At 47.8% G+C, this 14,252-nt stretch overlaps 1 protein-coding gene across 1 annotated transcript in view; it reads left to right on the top strand.

Annotated features, from left to right (window-relative positions):
- The window catches only part of LOC144476050 (lachesin), a 374,265-nt gene extending 360,904 nt beyond the window's left edge, over nt 1-13,361 (top strand). Inside the window, exon 9 of the mRNA XM_078192608.1 lies at nt 13,252-13,361. Within this exon, the coding sequence (XP_078048734.1) occupies nt 13,252-13,361 (110 nt within the window). The remainder of the gene's footprint in view (nt 1-13,251) is intronic.
- The last annotated feature ends 891 nt before the right edge of the window (nt 13,362-14,252 follow it).

Below are 14,252 nucleotides of genomic sequence, written 5' to 3'. Positions count from 1 at the left end.
TATAAACCTATACATCATTACATAGCAGTGACTATAGCGTTGTATATAGTATTTCGATCTTCGACGGTAAAGAGTTAGAATCACTGACCATAGACAAACTAGTCTAAATGATTATTAAACAAATGATATTAACGCTATCGCGCCGTTTTGTCGGTTCGAACAGCTCGGCTCCCGACAAGCTGTTAGCCTTGGGTGAAACCTAGTTCGTCGCCGCCACTCAATTAGTGGCAGCAAAACTTCGGTGGTGTCTCGCGTATCAAGTTGTGACGCGGGGGCGACCAGAAACGATTCTAATAAATGCCCCGTCAGCCGGTATCGGGGGGCAGAAGCAATTTTTCTCGCGACCCGCACGTCCCCGGGCAATAACTCGAAGAAGAGGACCGGTTCGGCGCGCGGCAGCGCTAACAGCCGAAAGCTATCGGTCTTTCCGGGTGCCGGTGGCGTGTTAGCGCTGTCCGAACGGTGCATTAAGTCACGTATACAAGCGTGATAAATGAGCCTTGCTGCGATACGGCTATTAGTCTTCGTTGTCACGAATTATGTGAACAAAACTACGCGCTGCTATGCTGTCTCTCTTCCTCTGTCTCTCTTGACCGGCTGCGCGCTGTCACCAAATTGAATACGGACTGACCTGACTTCCACGAAACTGCCGGACCTCCGAAGGTCCGAGGATGGGATAGAAAGAAGCCCTTCGATGCAAAGTGTTTCCAAATTCTACCACGAAAGCGCGTTCGATTTCGTTTTTCATTGGGAATCATTTCTTGATCGTACTACATTTACAGAAATTTATGTTTGTACCGGTAGTTGTATGTTTGAAGTAGTTTGAATAGTAGAGGATGAATTTTTAAATGGAAAAAATTCGCATAAACCATGTTCACTGGTTCGGACGAGATGAGAGATTCATTGATTTACTGTATGACGTTTAAAAGCTACGGATTGATGCAGTTTGATCCTGGCGGTAGTTGTTTAAAAAGGAAAAAGTCTCTTCGGTAACAAACTCGTATAGATGTGTCTATTGCTGCAGAACAAACTAGAGATAGTTTGACATTATTTTTGGTATAACAAATTTTCAGTATGTTGCAGTTTGATCTCAGTAGTTTGAAAAGAAATGACAATCTCCAGTGACGAACATGAACGTACAGCACGTCCATTACTAGATAGAACAAATGTGAAATATATTATATACCTCGGTTTGCTACAGTTTCATCTCAATAGTTTGACAAGAAAAGAGACTTATAATTGGCCGTCTCGTCTGTAGTAGTTTGAGAATAAACGAGTCCCTTCGGCGACAGACTGTACACATACCGCGCCCTCGTCTCCGCAGTTAATGCGAAATGCATTCGCGTTTCGAATGACACCCGGAGCCCCGGTTTGCGGCCGTTTGACCCGTAGACGTCGTAGCTCAGCGTCAGGAATAGATCCGGCGGAATGGAGAGAAATGTGTGGTCGAACGAGTCGTAGAGGACGCACATATTGCCGCGGCGGACAACAAAATCCCGTTCGCGACGGGCGTAATTTGCGGGTGATGTGTCGCCGGATAGGCTGCAGGAGCTAATACGATTCGAAGGGAGCTTCTTCCGGGAAAGAGAGGGCGCGAGGGGGTGGAGGAACGCTCGTAAATATCAGAGGAACGGGCTAGGGGGACTGGCAACGAAACAAGACGCGTGAAAAACGAAGGGAAAGCCGAGGAACTCTGCGGGTAATTTCCAGCGAGGAATAAAAGGGTCAACGAAGCCTGGCCGCCACTCGAGAGAGAGAGAGAGAGAGAGAGAGAGAGAGAGAGGGAAAGAGAGAGAGCCGAGGGCACGCCGTGTGATCCCGCCGCCCACATACGTAATATACACGTCGACGGGCTAAGGCAGCCCCTATACAAATGCCACGCTTAGCCCCCGAGACGAAGAAAAGGGGCCGGCCGGTGATAAATGAATGCGTGGGTGATACGTGAGCGGGAACCCAGCTAGCCAGGATACCGGATCCTCGTTCCTTTCCCGGGCGAGAAGACTGAAGACACCTCGGAGGACGGCCCCGGGGCCTCCGTATCCGACGAATATATCTCGATCGCGAGACTGCAACGAGATCGAACCTCGAATTCCTACACGCCGCAATGATGCCGGGAATTCGAGGCAGACCCGCGCGGCTCGCGTGCTTTCCTTCTCTTAGCTACTCGATCCGCGTCCCGCTCGCCTCGATATTGCCTCGTCCGAGACATTTTCCACCTTCTCCGACTGCTTATAACCTCCTTCTTAAACGCTCCCGACGATACTAGCAAATTGACCGTCGCGTCGTTACCCGGACACATTCTATGCAGCCTTTCGTCCGCATTCGACGCTGCGATGTCTTTCCTGCGATCGTTCGCAGCTACTACGATTACGAGTTTCACGATCGTAGACATTCCTTGGGAGAGAAAGACTTTGTATTTGGTTTCACTTGAATATTCGATGCATCGAACTGAAAATTAAAAATCAATGCAAAATGAAAATAATTTAAGCAGTTAGCTGCTTAGTTGGCAATTTAGTTCAATTTTAATTCAGTTAGCAATTTAACCACTTGCTACTTAAATTACAAATTGATTAGACGCTATAATGTATTAATAAATGTTAAGACACTTTCAATATTCAGAGACTGAAATAAAGCGAACAATTAAAAGAATATAAATAATTATTATCAAAAGACTGTGTATAGTGTCTAGGTTAGGTACTACAAGCTTTTCAGAAAGGTCGCAACAGCTAATTAATCGATTACTGGAACTGAAAGTAGAAAGTTGGAGTTTGTCATAGTGGATGGGACTTTAACTCTTTTGCATTCGAGTCAAAAACTACTATCACCTATATGTGACCTATACGGCATTCAACATGTTAAGTATGACATGTTAAGTGACAGGGAGATTGATGAACGGGATAATATTCATACTTCACACTGAACCTAACCAATCAGAATAATCGGTTTCACTCTTTATCTACTAGAAATCTCAAACCTATAAAATCCATAAAATAAATTAATTCAAGTATACATTATAAAGTACACTTGATTTCTATTATAATAGAAATGTCGTAATTCCACCAAATGAATTCCACTCGTGAGTTTAGGTAAATAGTTCAAGGAACCGTCGATCCGTGAGATTTATATCAAAGCACTGTTAACGCAGATTACAGGAAGGAGTTGAAAGTATCGACGAATTAGAATCGGGTCCGACGCCTTCGCGAAAGAAAAGACAAGAGCGTCGTGTTCGGGACGCGCGAGCTGAAGAGCACTGATCGGTTCGTTCTCGTTTCGCCATCCGGTTTTTTTTTCCTCGTTCGGGAATTTTCCTGCACCGAGAAGATTCACGGGGAAATAGTGCTGACTTAGTCGCTGCTGGTAGCGTCTGCGGCCATTAAAACAACAGCACGTTAGAAGTAACTTTAGACGTCGCAAATTGCACGTGCCACAAGTGCCGGAGCACTTTGGCGAGATCCAGCGTACCCTCTCGCTCTCTAGCTTTCTCGCTTTCTCTCTCCCTCCCTCTCTCTTTCTCTCCCTCTCTGTCTCTCTCTCTCTCTGTCTCTTTTACTCTCTGCCTCTCTCGCCCTCTGTCTTTCGCGTAGAACGATCACACCGAAGCCTCTCCATCTATCCGGCGCCGATATATAACCGATAACTCGATAACCTTCTTATTCGCTTCGACCTCGTTTCCCGAGCTCGTCGAACGTTATAACTGGCCTCGTCTTGTCTCTTAAAGCCGACGGCTCGACGACGACGACGACGAGGACGACCATCCCACGAGAAAAATGAAGGCGTCGTCGGCTGACTAGGGACGCTCCCTTTCCACTCGCGCGACGCCTTCAGACTCGTGTGTGCGGCCCGCTCGCTAAGTATAGATTACTCTAGACAGTGAAACGGCCGCGGCTTTTACACGGAGACCAGTGATAAAGGAAACGCCTCGCTGTCTTATCGGCGCAATGCTTTTATTCCTGCGACGTCTCCTCGATTTTCTACTCGATGCAGACTTGTTCGCATTTTTAACGCCAGGCTCTCGTGTCCAGCGTAACGATCGAATCAACGTGTTCTGTTCTAAAGTTACTCAGGCTGCAAAGATTCTTTTATAGGAGATGATTAAATATGTTTCTAGGTTTAAATAAATATGATCGTGTCGTTCTTGGAAAGCGACACGCCTACTAACATCCGCTGTAATAAAGTAATTATGCTTATAAGACTCGGTAAATCAGTGTTACAACATATTGTATACTTATTGTTAGGTCGGAGATCGTTTAGCTCGCATATAGAACACAATTAATTTCGTGGAACCAATTTTAAAGCTTTATCGTACACGGATTCTTCAAGCGAGTATTTTATCGGACACTCTATGTGCGGTTCCTCTGAAATAGTTCTTCCAAAAATTATCCTAAACAGTCTGACATTTACTCTTACCTATCACATACATATTTAACGAAATCGACCGACGTTTATATCTGTTGCCAGACAAAAGTACTCGCTTCTCCGCGAAGAGTGTAATAGTTATTCGCAGGTGGAAGGTCGAAAGATCAAGATGCTATAAAAGCAGAAAACTGGAGATTTATTTTCGAACAGTAGATTTTCCAGCATTCGTGCGGACGTTAACCACGCCTCCAGTTCGCGATAGAAGGGTGTAAGGTGCCCCCGATTCGTAGGTAGGATTTACAAAGGGCATTGCCGACAGATTTCCATTAGACGGCCGATGTCGGGAGACTCGTTTTCGACGCCGCAAGACGTTCCTGTCGCCGGGAACCAGTTTCGTTAATTCCCGCGGCGAACGGAAGCCGCAAACTGAAATTCAGTGTCGCTGGAGAAGCTTCGAAAGTAAAATTCGGTCCCGCCACGACGTCGTAAGTTCTCGTTAGGCGAAAAAAAGGTGTCCGAGGGTCGGACGGGACGAAAAAGCGAACCGGTGTCGTCTGATAAAAATGTTTGCCACCGGCGCGACGGCGCGGGCCCGCCGGCGAACTTTTCCTTATCGTTGATTAAATTAGGGATAAGGAAGTTCGGCTGGTCGTTTTAATGGATCGGGGAAACGGGCTGCGAGATAGGGGACGGATCCCGAGGAGGATCTGTTGGCCGATCGATCCCGATCTTCCCCGCCCGGGTAATGCCGGCGGGAAGAGAATAAGTCTGCGGGATCTCCGGCATAATCGAGCGTCGATTAACAGCACACGAAACACGCTGTCGTTCTGTTCCCGGCACGATCTCGGTTTTGTATCGCATGAAAGTGTTCAAGCAACCCCAAAAGAATATTTTAACTACGATCTTTCGTTGCAGCATATTGATCCATTAACAAACATTTTTACCAAACGCGTGATGTAAAGAAATATTGTACAATATAAATTTCTTTTACATCGGTCATTACTCCATATCGTGTACGTAGTTATTGCCGCGAGATTTATTTGATTGAAAAATTCGTTTAAAAAATAGATTTTTCATGGAGCTTGTAACTCGCAACAACATCGATCGATTTCAATGGTATTTTTAAATTTTCGCCAGGAGCGCAGATGAAACAGTTGAAAAAACATGTGCTTTTTATTCTTTTGTCGTTCCGATATTCCCCAAAAAAGTGTTTCAGTTATTGTACAGTGAACCAGCTCGTCTATCATCTTCAAAAAATTCAAGTGATTTAGTTTTAAAACAGTTTTACCATTTGATACGATGTCAACATATATTTGTGTATATACGGAGTAAATGCAGGGTGTCGTGTAACTGGCGATACGACCAGATAGGAGCTTAGTCTACGTCAAAAAAATATATCGGAAATATGGAACACCATTTTTTTATTCGACGCTGTATTTTCGAGAGAAAGTGGGTTTAGAAAATAATGCTATTAAATAGGAATCGAATGGCGTGGTTTGACTATACTATAACAGTTCTATATGCCGACATATCAGTTCTCCCGAAAACCTTAAGCGAATAAACGTTATCCTTTCTCATCGACTTATCATTTGACGTACGTCGGCAATTCCGTTGTACCGTCATTTTTGCACGGGCACCGCGTATGCTACATTTGATCGGACCGGAGCTGTAGCACAACACGGTGGCGCGCTTCGTTCCCCAAAAGCGTACGAAATATTTCCGCGGTGACTGCTTTTCCGCGCGAGTTCCAACGAAATCGGTGGCGGCGCGCATAAACGGGATTTTTCGGAATCGCTCGGTTGCTTTTCCGTCCCTTTGTCCGTCCGGCATCCGTCGGATCGGCGGGAATGTTAACGGCGGCCCGTAAACGCGCCACCGGTATCGTTGAAAACGGGCAAACATTGTGTTTGCGCTCGGCGGATGCCACGCGATCGATTCAGGCGGCCCGCGGTAAGTCGGCGCCTGAATGGCCGGCTCGATGGCGGTACAATAACAAATAGGCGACGCGCGGTACACCGTCATCGAAAAATCACCGCGCCGACACCTGTCGATACACCGCGTCGTTACATTAAAATTCACCGGCATGCGTCCCGGGATTAACCGGCGCGCGGCGGAATCTTTCGCGAGACTCCGCCCGCCTCTCGAAATCACGTCAGCCCGCCCCCCTCCCCGGTCGGCCGGCTTCGCCTCTTATTTTTTCTTTTTTCTTTTTTTTTCTCTGCCTTCCGCCGATGCACAACTTCCTGCGACAAGGCGGTGGGCGCCGCGGATCGTCGCCGGGCGAAATTGCAGCCAGTAGAAAAATATCTCGCCGCGCGGGCGACGCGCGGAATATTAAATCTGACGTTTACGCTGCGAATGGAAAATATATTGGCGGCGCGTAATGTCGCCGCGTGACGTAAGTCCCGATTGTGTCGCGATCAAAATGCATCGACGTTCCTCGCCGCGGCGAAATACAAAGAAAATAGGCGGTCTCTCTTTCGCGTACCTAACCAACCCTAACGCAAACAGGATGAGGGCGGGGAGATCGATCTCGAAACGCGCCTCTCAAAGGATACAAATCTCGGGGAAACTGGTTACACCGTTGCCGGCGCTCTCCCGCCGCGTTTTATCTATTCCGTTTAGCACGTCGGAATGGAACTTCGATAAGGAAATACGCGCCATTCATTTCCCGCGCGGACAAACGACAAAGCGAACGCGGAAAGTCGTCGCGAGGAATTTTGTAAATAATATGCGGGACACTTACTTATGCGTTCAAACGATATTTGCGAAAGAAATGAGGAGCGAGACCGTTCAAGGATGTCTTTGACAAGAGGAATAACGATGTTCTTTGAAGACCCGTGTTGTTTGCATAACCTTCGCGAGGCCACGTTTATGCCTATAATTGGCTTAAGTCATATTTATCTTGCGTAAAGATGTGCAGTCTATTGACGACTAGATTATGGATCCTTGCGCAGAATAAAAATGTTTTAGGTAAACAGTATTAAATGCAAGTTAAATATAAATGCATTAAATAAATTTTAAAATTGTTTAAATATCTATACAGTTTCATATGCTTTCTCTATTGTCAACAAGTATAAAAATATGCCGCAAGACCCGAATAATTGTATCTCCTCTCCCCAAATTCTCCATTTCTATTTACAAGCTGAGCGAGGAGAATTTACTATACTGTACATAATGTACACAGCAAACGGATCGCGAAGCACTGAATAGAGATTTAAGGGCTGGTAAAGCAGAACATCCGGCCGCAGATTTAGATGGCTGCGAGCTTCATAAAAATCGAAGGAAGCCCGGGTAGAGAGAGAGTGAGTATGCGGGATCTCTGACGGGATCCGTCGTTCGGCTGACAGACACCTTCCAGGGAAGCCAATCGGCCGACGACAATAATCGCGGCAATAAACGCGCTCGACTGGTTCGTTCGATTCTCGAATCGGCGCGCGGATTGGTTCTCCAGGATTCTCGGCGGCGCGCGGTCCCGTCGATATCCCGGCATTAAAATTCACCGCGGCGCTCGCCGATTTAGCGGGGAACGTTCGACGTCGCGTCGTCTCTCTATCCGGGAGCGTCGAGTTAACACGGTTCCCTGGATTGTTACGTCGGGGCCCCCGGCGGCCATGAGAAATACGTAATTCCGCCGGGAAGCAGGAGCGCGCCAATAATAGCCGCGTCCGGCTCGTCGCGGGCCGATATTTCAAGCGACCAGCGAGCGGACACACGGGCGCGCGCGCCGCACGGGCCGGCGCGGGGTCATTTTATTTCGCGATAGGAACGCTCGACTCCTCGTCGTTCTTACCGGCTGACATATTGGCCGCGATACCGAGTAATCCGTAACTCGGGCCCGTGTCCGCGATAAGAGCCGGTTGGCCCGTCTTTCCCCTTTATTTTCTTGCGTCCCCTCGTTTCCCTTCCAGCCAACCCGCCCCCGACCCCCCCCCCCTCTCCCTCTCCCTCCCTCCCACCTCTCTCCGGCCCGCCGTCAACTTCTTTTTGTCTCTTCCGCTATTGCGTTTTGTTCCCGGCTCCGCGCTCTCGAACTCGATGCTTTTCTCGTTCCGTCTCTTTGCGCTTTTCGTTCCCTCTCTTTGTCCCCCCCCCCCCCCCCCCTCCCCCCCTCTCACCCCCAACCTTTCTCTTTGTTCCACTCGTGTATCCCGGTTTCGCGTTCTCTTTTACGAGGCCGAGGCACACCGGTAAGTGCCCTCCTCTCCGTTCACGCTCCGGAGCCGACAATATATTTTTCAGACGACGCGAGACTCGCGGCGCGGTTCGCGCAACCCTGGATCGCCGATAAATCAGACCGCGCGGTCGTGTAAATAAAAATCTTGGCAGCGGTTCTTTGTGCGGATCGCGGCGCCAATCGCCGTGCCGATCGCGGTCCACGCAATTTGAAATTTTTCATCGGCCACGCGATACCGGTTCGTAATTCCGCGCCCGGGACCAAGGAGACGCCCGGACACGACTGATATCTCGACGACTCGATGAATCCGTTCGACGTTATTTACTTCGGTGTACCAGTCTCTCTCTCTCTCTCTCTCTCTCTCTCTCACTCTCTGTCTATCTCTATCTCTATCTCACACATTCTTTCTCTCTCTCTCTCTCTCTTGCGCACCGTATCGACCGAAAAGTCGCCGGATTATTTATAACTCTATTTCGCCGTGGTCCAACGAACACCGGATAAATATTCGTTGTAAATTAACGCGTCGACTGCCGCGGTAAATTCTCGTGACTATCCATTCGCGCGTGGACCAGGTTACCGCGTTTATTAGCATGTTTGTTTCTCACGCGATATAATACACGTCTACATCGTTAAAGATCTGTTATAATTGAACCGCGAAATTCCGGTCGAATTTGCATTTTTACGGTTCGCGGACTTTGAAATGCTGTATAGCGCCGTTTTATTCTGCGAAAGTATCGTTCGCCCTCTGCCAGTGGTCCGGGAGTCGATCGCATTAAAAAGTTACGCTCGTAGGTGATGTATCCTGGATAATAGCGAATCGGGTCGATGTATTATAGTCGGGCAGAAATAGAATGGTGGGCTAGTTGGGCGACGAATAAAGTGAACTACCAGCGACCCACGCGGTGGAACGAGTGAAATGACAATGACTTTCGGTCGGACAGATTTAGTGGGTTCGTATGTGGTCGAATAAATAGAACGGGGACGACTTGTGATCGGAGCAGAGGTAGAGGAGATGTAATTTGTTGGTCTCTGACTGGAAATATAGACGAGATAGATGTATAGCCAAGAAGGTAGAATCAGTGTGAAGTTGTATAAGATATCATGCGTGGAGGTAGCTTGTGGTCAGACGAGTAGAATAAGACTGAGAATAAGAATTAAATGAAATAGAAATAGGAAGTACAAAGAATCAGACAAATAGTGTAACATGTTCATGGTTAGATAAGTATAATGACAGATTTAATGCGTTTATATCAAAAATTAGTTTAAATAGGAAAGAGTAAAAATAATGAAAACATTAAAAGAATTCAAAGCAATACTGTTGCATTATTTTTAAATGTTCAAGAATGAAATCAATATCCACGTAGATCATGTATCTTCTAATTATTGCAGAAAATTTTTATTACGCCTAAAAATCCGCTGTTTAGTAATTGGACAAGTAAAATAATCGTATCAATGTAAAGGCAGAGCAATATTCATAACATAATCATAACCTTTCCGTAACAAATACTATCACATCTTTACGTTGTATATCCTTTCGCATACACTTCATAACAATAAAATAAAAGTCACAAAGTCTAAGATCAATTTTTCTAAAAATAGCACAATAATACACGACATTGAAGCTTGCAAATAGTGAAGCATAGAAATCAGAGAGGGCTAAGGGTTGAAAGCATTGAAATCTACTCGAATTACGTGCTCTTAGTAATCTCGTGTCGATCAGCGGCGACCCCATGCCATTGAACGCGTTAAAAAGTACAGGTACCGGAGCGAAGCCGACGAATTTGCCGACTTATCGACGCAAATGAGACACGCCGGGGAACGTTGGCAGAGAGAGAGAGAAAGAGGAGGGTTGCGGGAAGGGGGTGGAAGTCGTCGTCGTCTCTCTGCGGGAGAATCGTGGGCTCTTGTCGCCCCACGGCGGGAAGCCGGGGCAAGGGAGCGCGCGCTCGCGCGCTCGGATATAAACAGAAATACGAAGGGACTCGCTGTCAGGTTGACAGGTAATTCACGGCACAGATGGCAGGGGCTTCCTCTCCCAGGCAACTTTGATTTCGTGACCCTTCGACGAGACTGCCGCGGGGACTCGAGTGGGAAAAGTTGCCGGAGGAGCCGCGACGGCTCGCGTCGCCTCCTTTCTCTCTTCTCCCTCCCCTCTCCTACCCCATTTAAATCGAATCGCGTATCACGCTGCCGGTGAGAGAGAGAGAGAGAGAGAGAGAGAGAAAAGAGCTAAATGCTCGGTGCACGCGACGGGGAACGAAATGAAATTCCTAAAGGAGATACGTTCGACGCGGGAGCGTCTTGCGCGTCGCGACGCCTCGCGCCGCTGTCAAAGAGATCACTTAGCGAGATTACGCGAGATCGATGTACGCCGGGGGCCCGACCGTCCTTTAATTTTGCGAAGCGAAGCCCGATATGCCGCCGAACTGGGACGCGGACCGATTGAAATTGTTTCGCGCGACCTTCTCCGAGCAAATTCTTTCATTGGTTCGCGTACAGTGATTGCCGATGTGCGTGCCGTTCGCCGAGCTAGTTACCGCCTGGCTCGAGGCGAACGAGAAGAATATCTCCGCGGTTATAGGGGGTAACGATGCGAGTCACAATTTCGAGAAATATCAGAAAACGCGTTCATTGAACTGCTGCGTATAGGATTTACGTATTTATAGAGAACGTCGCGAAGACAGATCGTATGGGTTCTAAGAAGTTACGTAATTTGAAACACTGGTAGGACGAAGCATTATTCCCGATTCCTTGCGGCGTTCTTCCTTGTAGTCGCATCTTTTTTAATATTTTATATTAGTTGCAAAGCTGGTTACCAGTGGTACAAGTTTATTACTTTATACTAGGTACATAGTTATTTTTGTGAGATTTATCTAATTATGATCGGGTCTCGTATGACTCATATATTTTACTTATTTCCCGTATATTGATAAAGAACTATTTAATTTTTAAAATTTATCCAAGCACGCTTCTTTCCTTTAGAATTTTTCGTTTTCAATTCCTCGCGGCTTCTTGTCGTCTAAATAAATTGACACAATTTCTACAATCGAAAAATTTAATGCCATTTTAGTGTCACCCTCTTGATCCTAATGCTTCCGGCCATCTTTCCGAATACGGAGGGTCGAGTCCTCGGTAGAGGAAAAGCACAGTTCGGGATTCGGAAATATTCATACCGAGTCCCTCGTGAACCGATGGAGAATAAGTCGGCAAGCTGGTTTGCTAAGATAGCGGGGAAGACAGGGCCAGGGAGTTTTTCCGTGAGAGGCGCCGCGTCGCGTCGCGTCGTTTCCCTGAAGAGAGCGCGAGGAAATTTAGGGGCGGCGGCGGCGGTGCGGCGTCGCCGGAGGAGGAAACACTCGGCCGACGCGTCGCGACGGATCGAGCAAGGATGTATTTATAGGAAAACCAATGAGCTCCCCGACGTAGCTTGAGCGAGCGCAGATCAGAGATAGCGCGGAAGGGAACACCCGTGGGACTTTAGACGAAAAGTTCCGCACGAAACTCCTCTCCCGCTTATACGAGTTTTACCCTCGGCAAGTTTTCGCTCGCCGTCGGAGACGCTCCACGTATGCTGCCTGTATGCGGCAACTATTTCGAAAATGTGCTCTCTTAAATGTTAATCTAAATTCTGAACGCCGCGCGAGAAACTTTTGCCCGTTGCGCGCCCGCCCGGCGAACCCTTTGGAAAAAAAAAAAAAGAAAGGAGAACGACCGAAGAATGTTCGAACGGTTGCCAGGGTTGTTGGCGAGACTGTAACACGATTTTTCGGATAACGGGGTATCCGATTCGGTCGCCTAATTACGGTAATGCGCTTTCGGAATTAGGCACGGTCGCGCGAGCGACTCTGTCATTAATGCGCGCGGATTTAACCCTGAGCCAGTGACGAACGGCTTGCGCGCACGATCATCCGGGAAACACAGATTCCATCGTTCCCAGATGTAATTTAGTTTTTAGGATCTCGAGAGTAAGGTCAGGTCAATTCGAAAATGATACATCGACGATTAAAAGTGCGATTATTTAGGATTTATAATTGACATCGTCGCGAAACATTTGCAGGCTGCGAATGGACGTGCGAATGAAACTAGAAGTTGTACTAAATGCGATATAAATTAACTCCTTGTACCACGATTTCTTAAATAATTTACTATTTAACAATATTCCTCTGGATCTTTATACAAAATAGATATTTTCAAAAAGGATAGTAAAAATAGGAATTAAGGTGAACATAGTGTACCCATATTATTTAATTTTTCTTATGTATTTATAGTCATATTTCAGCTACTAATTTCTGTCATAAATACGTAATAATTAAGACAATAATATCTAACGCACTAGAAGAAGGGTGAAACCGCTGCAGAAAAGATTTAAACGCTAAAAAAAGAAATGGTCGAATAGCATTCGCAGTAAATGCACCATATCGCACGGTGCGAGCGAAAAACTCGGGCAATGCCCAGTTCAGTTAGAGCATCGATTGCGAACGCTTGATTCTATCGGAAGAATATCGAAGTTCGAGCGCGCCGCGCGATGCATTACCGGTTCCCGCAGCCAAATTCCCCATTCACCGACACGCGCCGGCACAAGCTTAGCTTATATCGCATAACCGCAACACAGGCGCGCGAGGCCCGCGTCTTTTTACCGGTTGCAGGACGGCACTTAGGCGGTTGCAGATGCACACGAGGCAGCCGAGAGTAACGCGGAAAATGCATTTCTGTTTCAGGGAGCGCGTACATCATCAGGTGGAGTGCCCCGCAGCTGATGGTGGTGGCGGTGCAGTACATCCTCACGGGGCCCTACATGCCCCCGTACGTGGCCCAGACGGCCAATTAGGGCGCCGGCTAGCAGGATCATGGAAGTCGCGAGCCGTGTTCGTCCAGGACATTACCATCGTGCCCTCGCGAACCGACGGAGCTGCGTTCGAACCGACGACGCGCCGGCCCGATGCGGCGCATTCCATGGGCGCCCGAACGCGTTGCGTCGACGAGCACGCGGCGAACAGCGCGCGGAAATTTCAAGGGTGCATTCCGTGTCCGGGGCGAACGACGCGCTGGGAATTTTTTTGGATTTTCAGCCGGCGAGGAACCTCGAGCAGGCGTCGAACACGCATTTCGTTGCGTCCGTTCGGCGATCGCGTCGATTCGAAAGGCGCGAGACCGCGCGGAGTTCCACGATGACGCGTTTCGGGAATTTCGTTGTTGCTTCGGCATAATTCGATGGTAGTCGTTGATCATCGACGCGGAGATTGATCTGATGGCCTCCGTATGATATTTCGGGATTGTCAGTCAACCGCGGTCACGTTTCACGGGCGGCAGACGAAATTATTTGCCGTGCCGCGGCGGATACCTTTAATTGGATTGTTAATCGCAATCGAACATTAATTAGGGTAATTGAATTACGGATCGAATGCCGCTGGATTACGGGCTTAATTAGTATCAGATATTTATTGTGAGTCGAATTATCTTGGTGAATTATTTGTGGGAAGTAATGATGTATGAACGCCGCGTGCCGTCGGCCCAGCCCGCGTACCGGCAAACAGCCGCGCGACGATTCGACGCGATACCCGCTGCTAATTGCGTTTTACCTCTCGAACGAACGAGTCTTCGCGACGGACGCTCCGGGATCTGAGAGCGGTTATGGTCGCGTGCAACTTCGCGAACGCTGCCGGCGCTCGAAACAGAAAAGTATTACGTGATCGGAAAACCGATGAACTTTTTCAGTGCA

This window comes from Augochlora pura, chromosome 10 (assembly GCF_028453695.1).
Source record: "Augochlora pura isolate Apur16 chromosome 10, APUR_v2.2.1, whole genome shotgun sequence".
NCBI lineage: Eukaryota > Metazoa > Arthropoda > Insecta > Hymenoptera > Halictidae > Augochlora > Augochlora pura.
The sequence above is the reverse complement of the archived record's forward strand: the minus strand, read 5'-3'. Positions and strand labels throughout refer to the sequence as shown.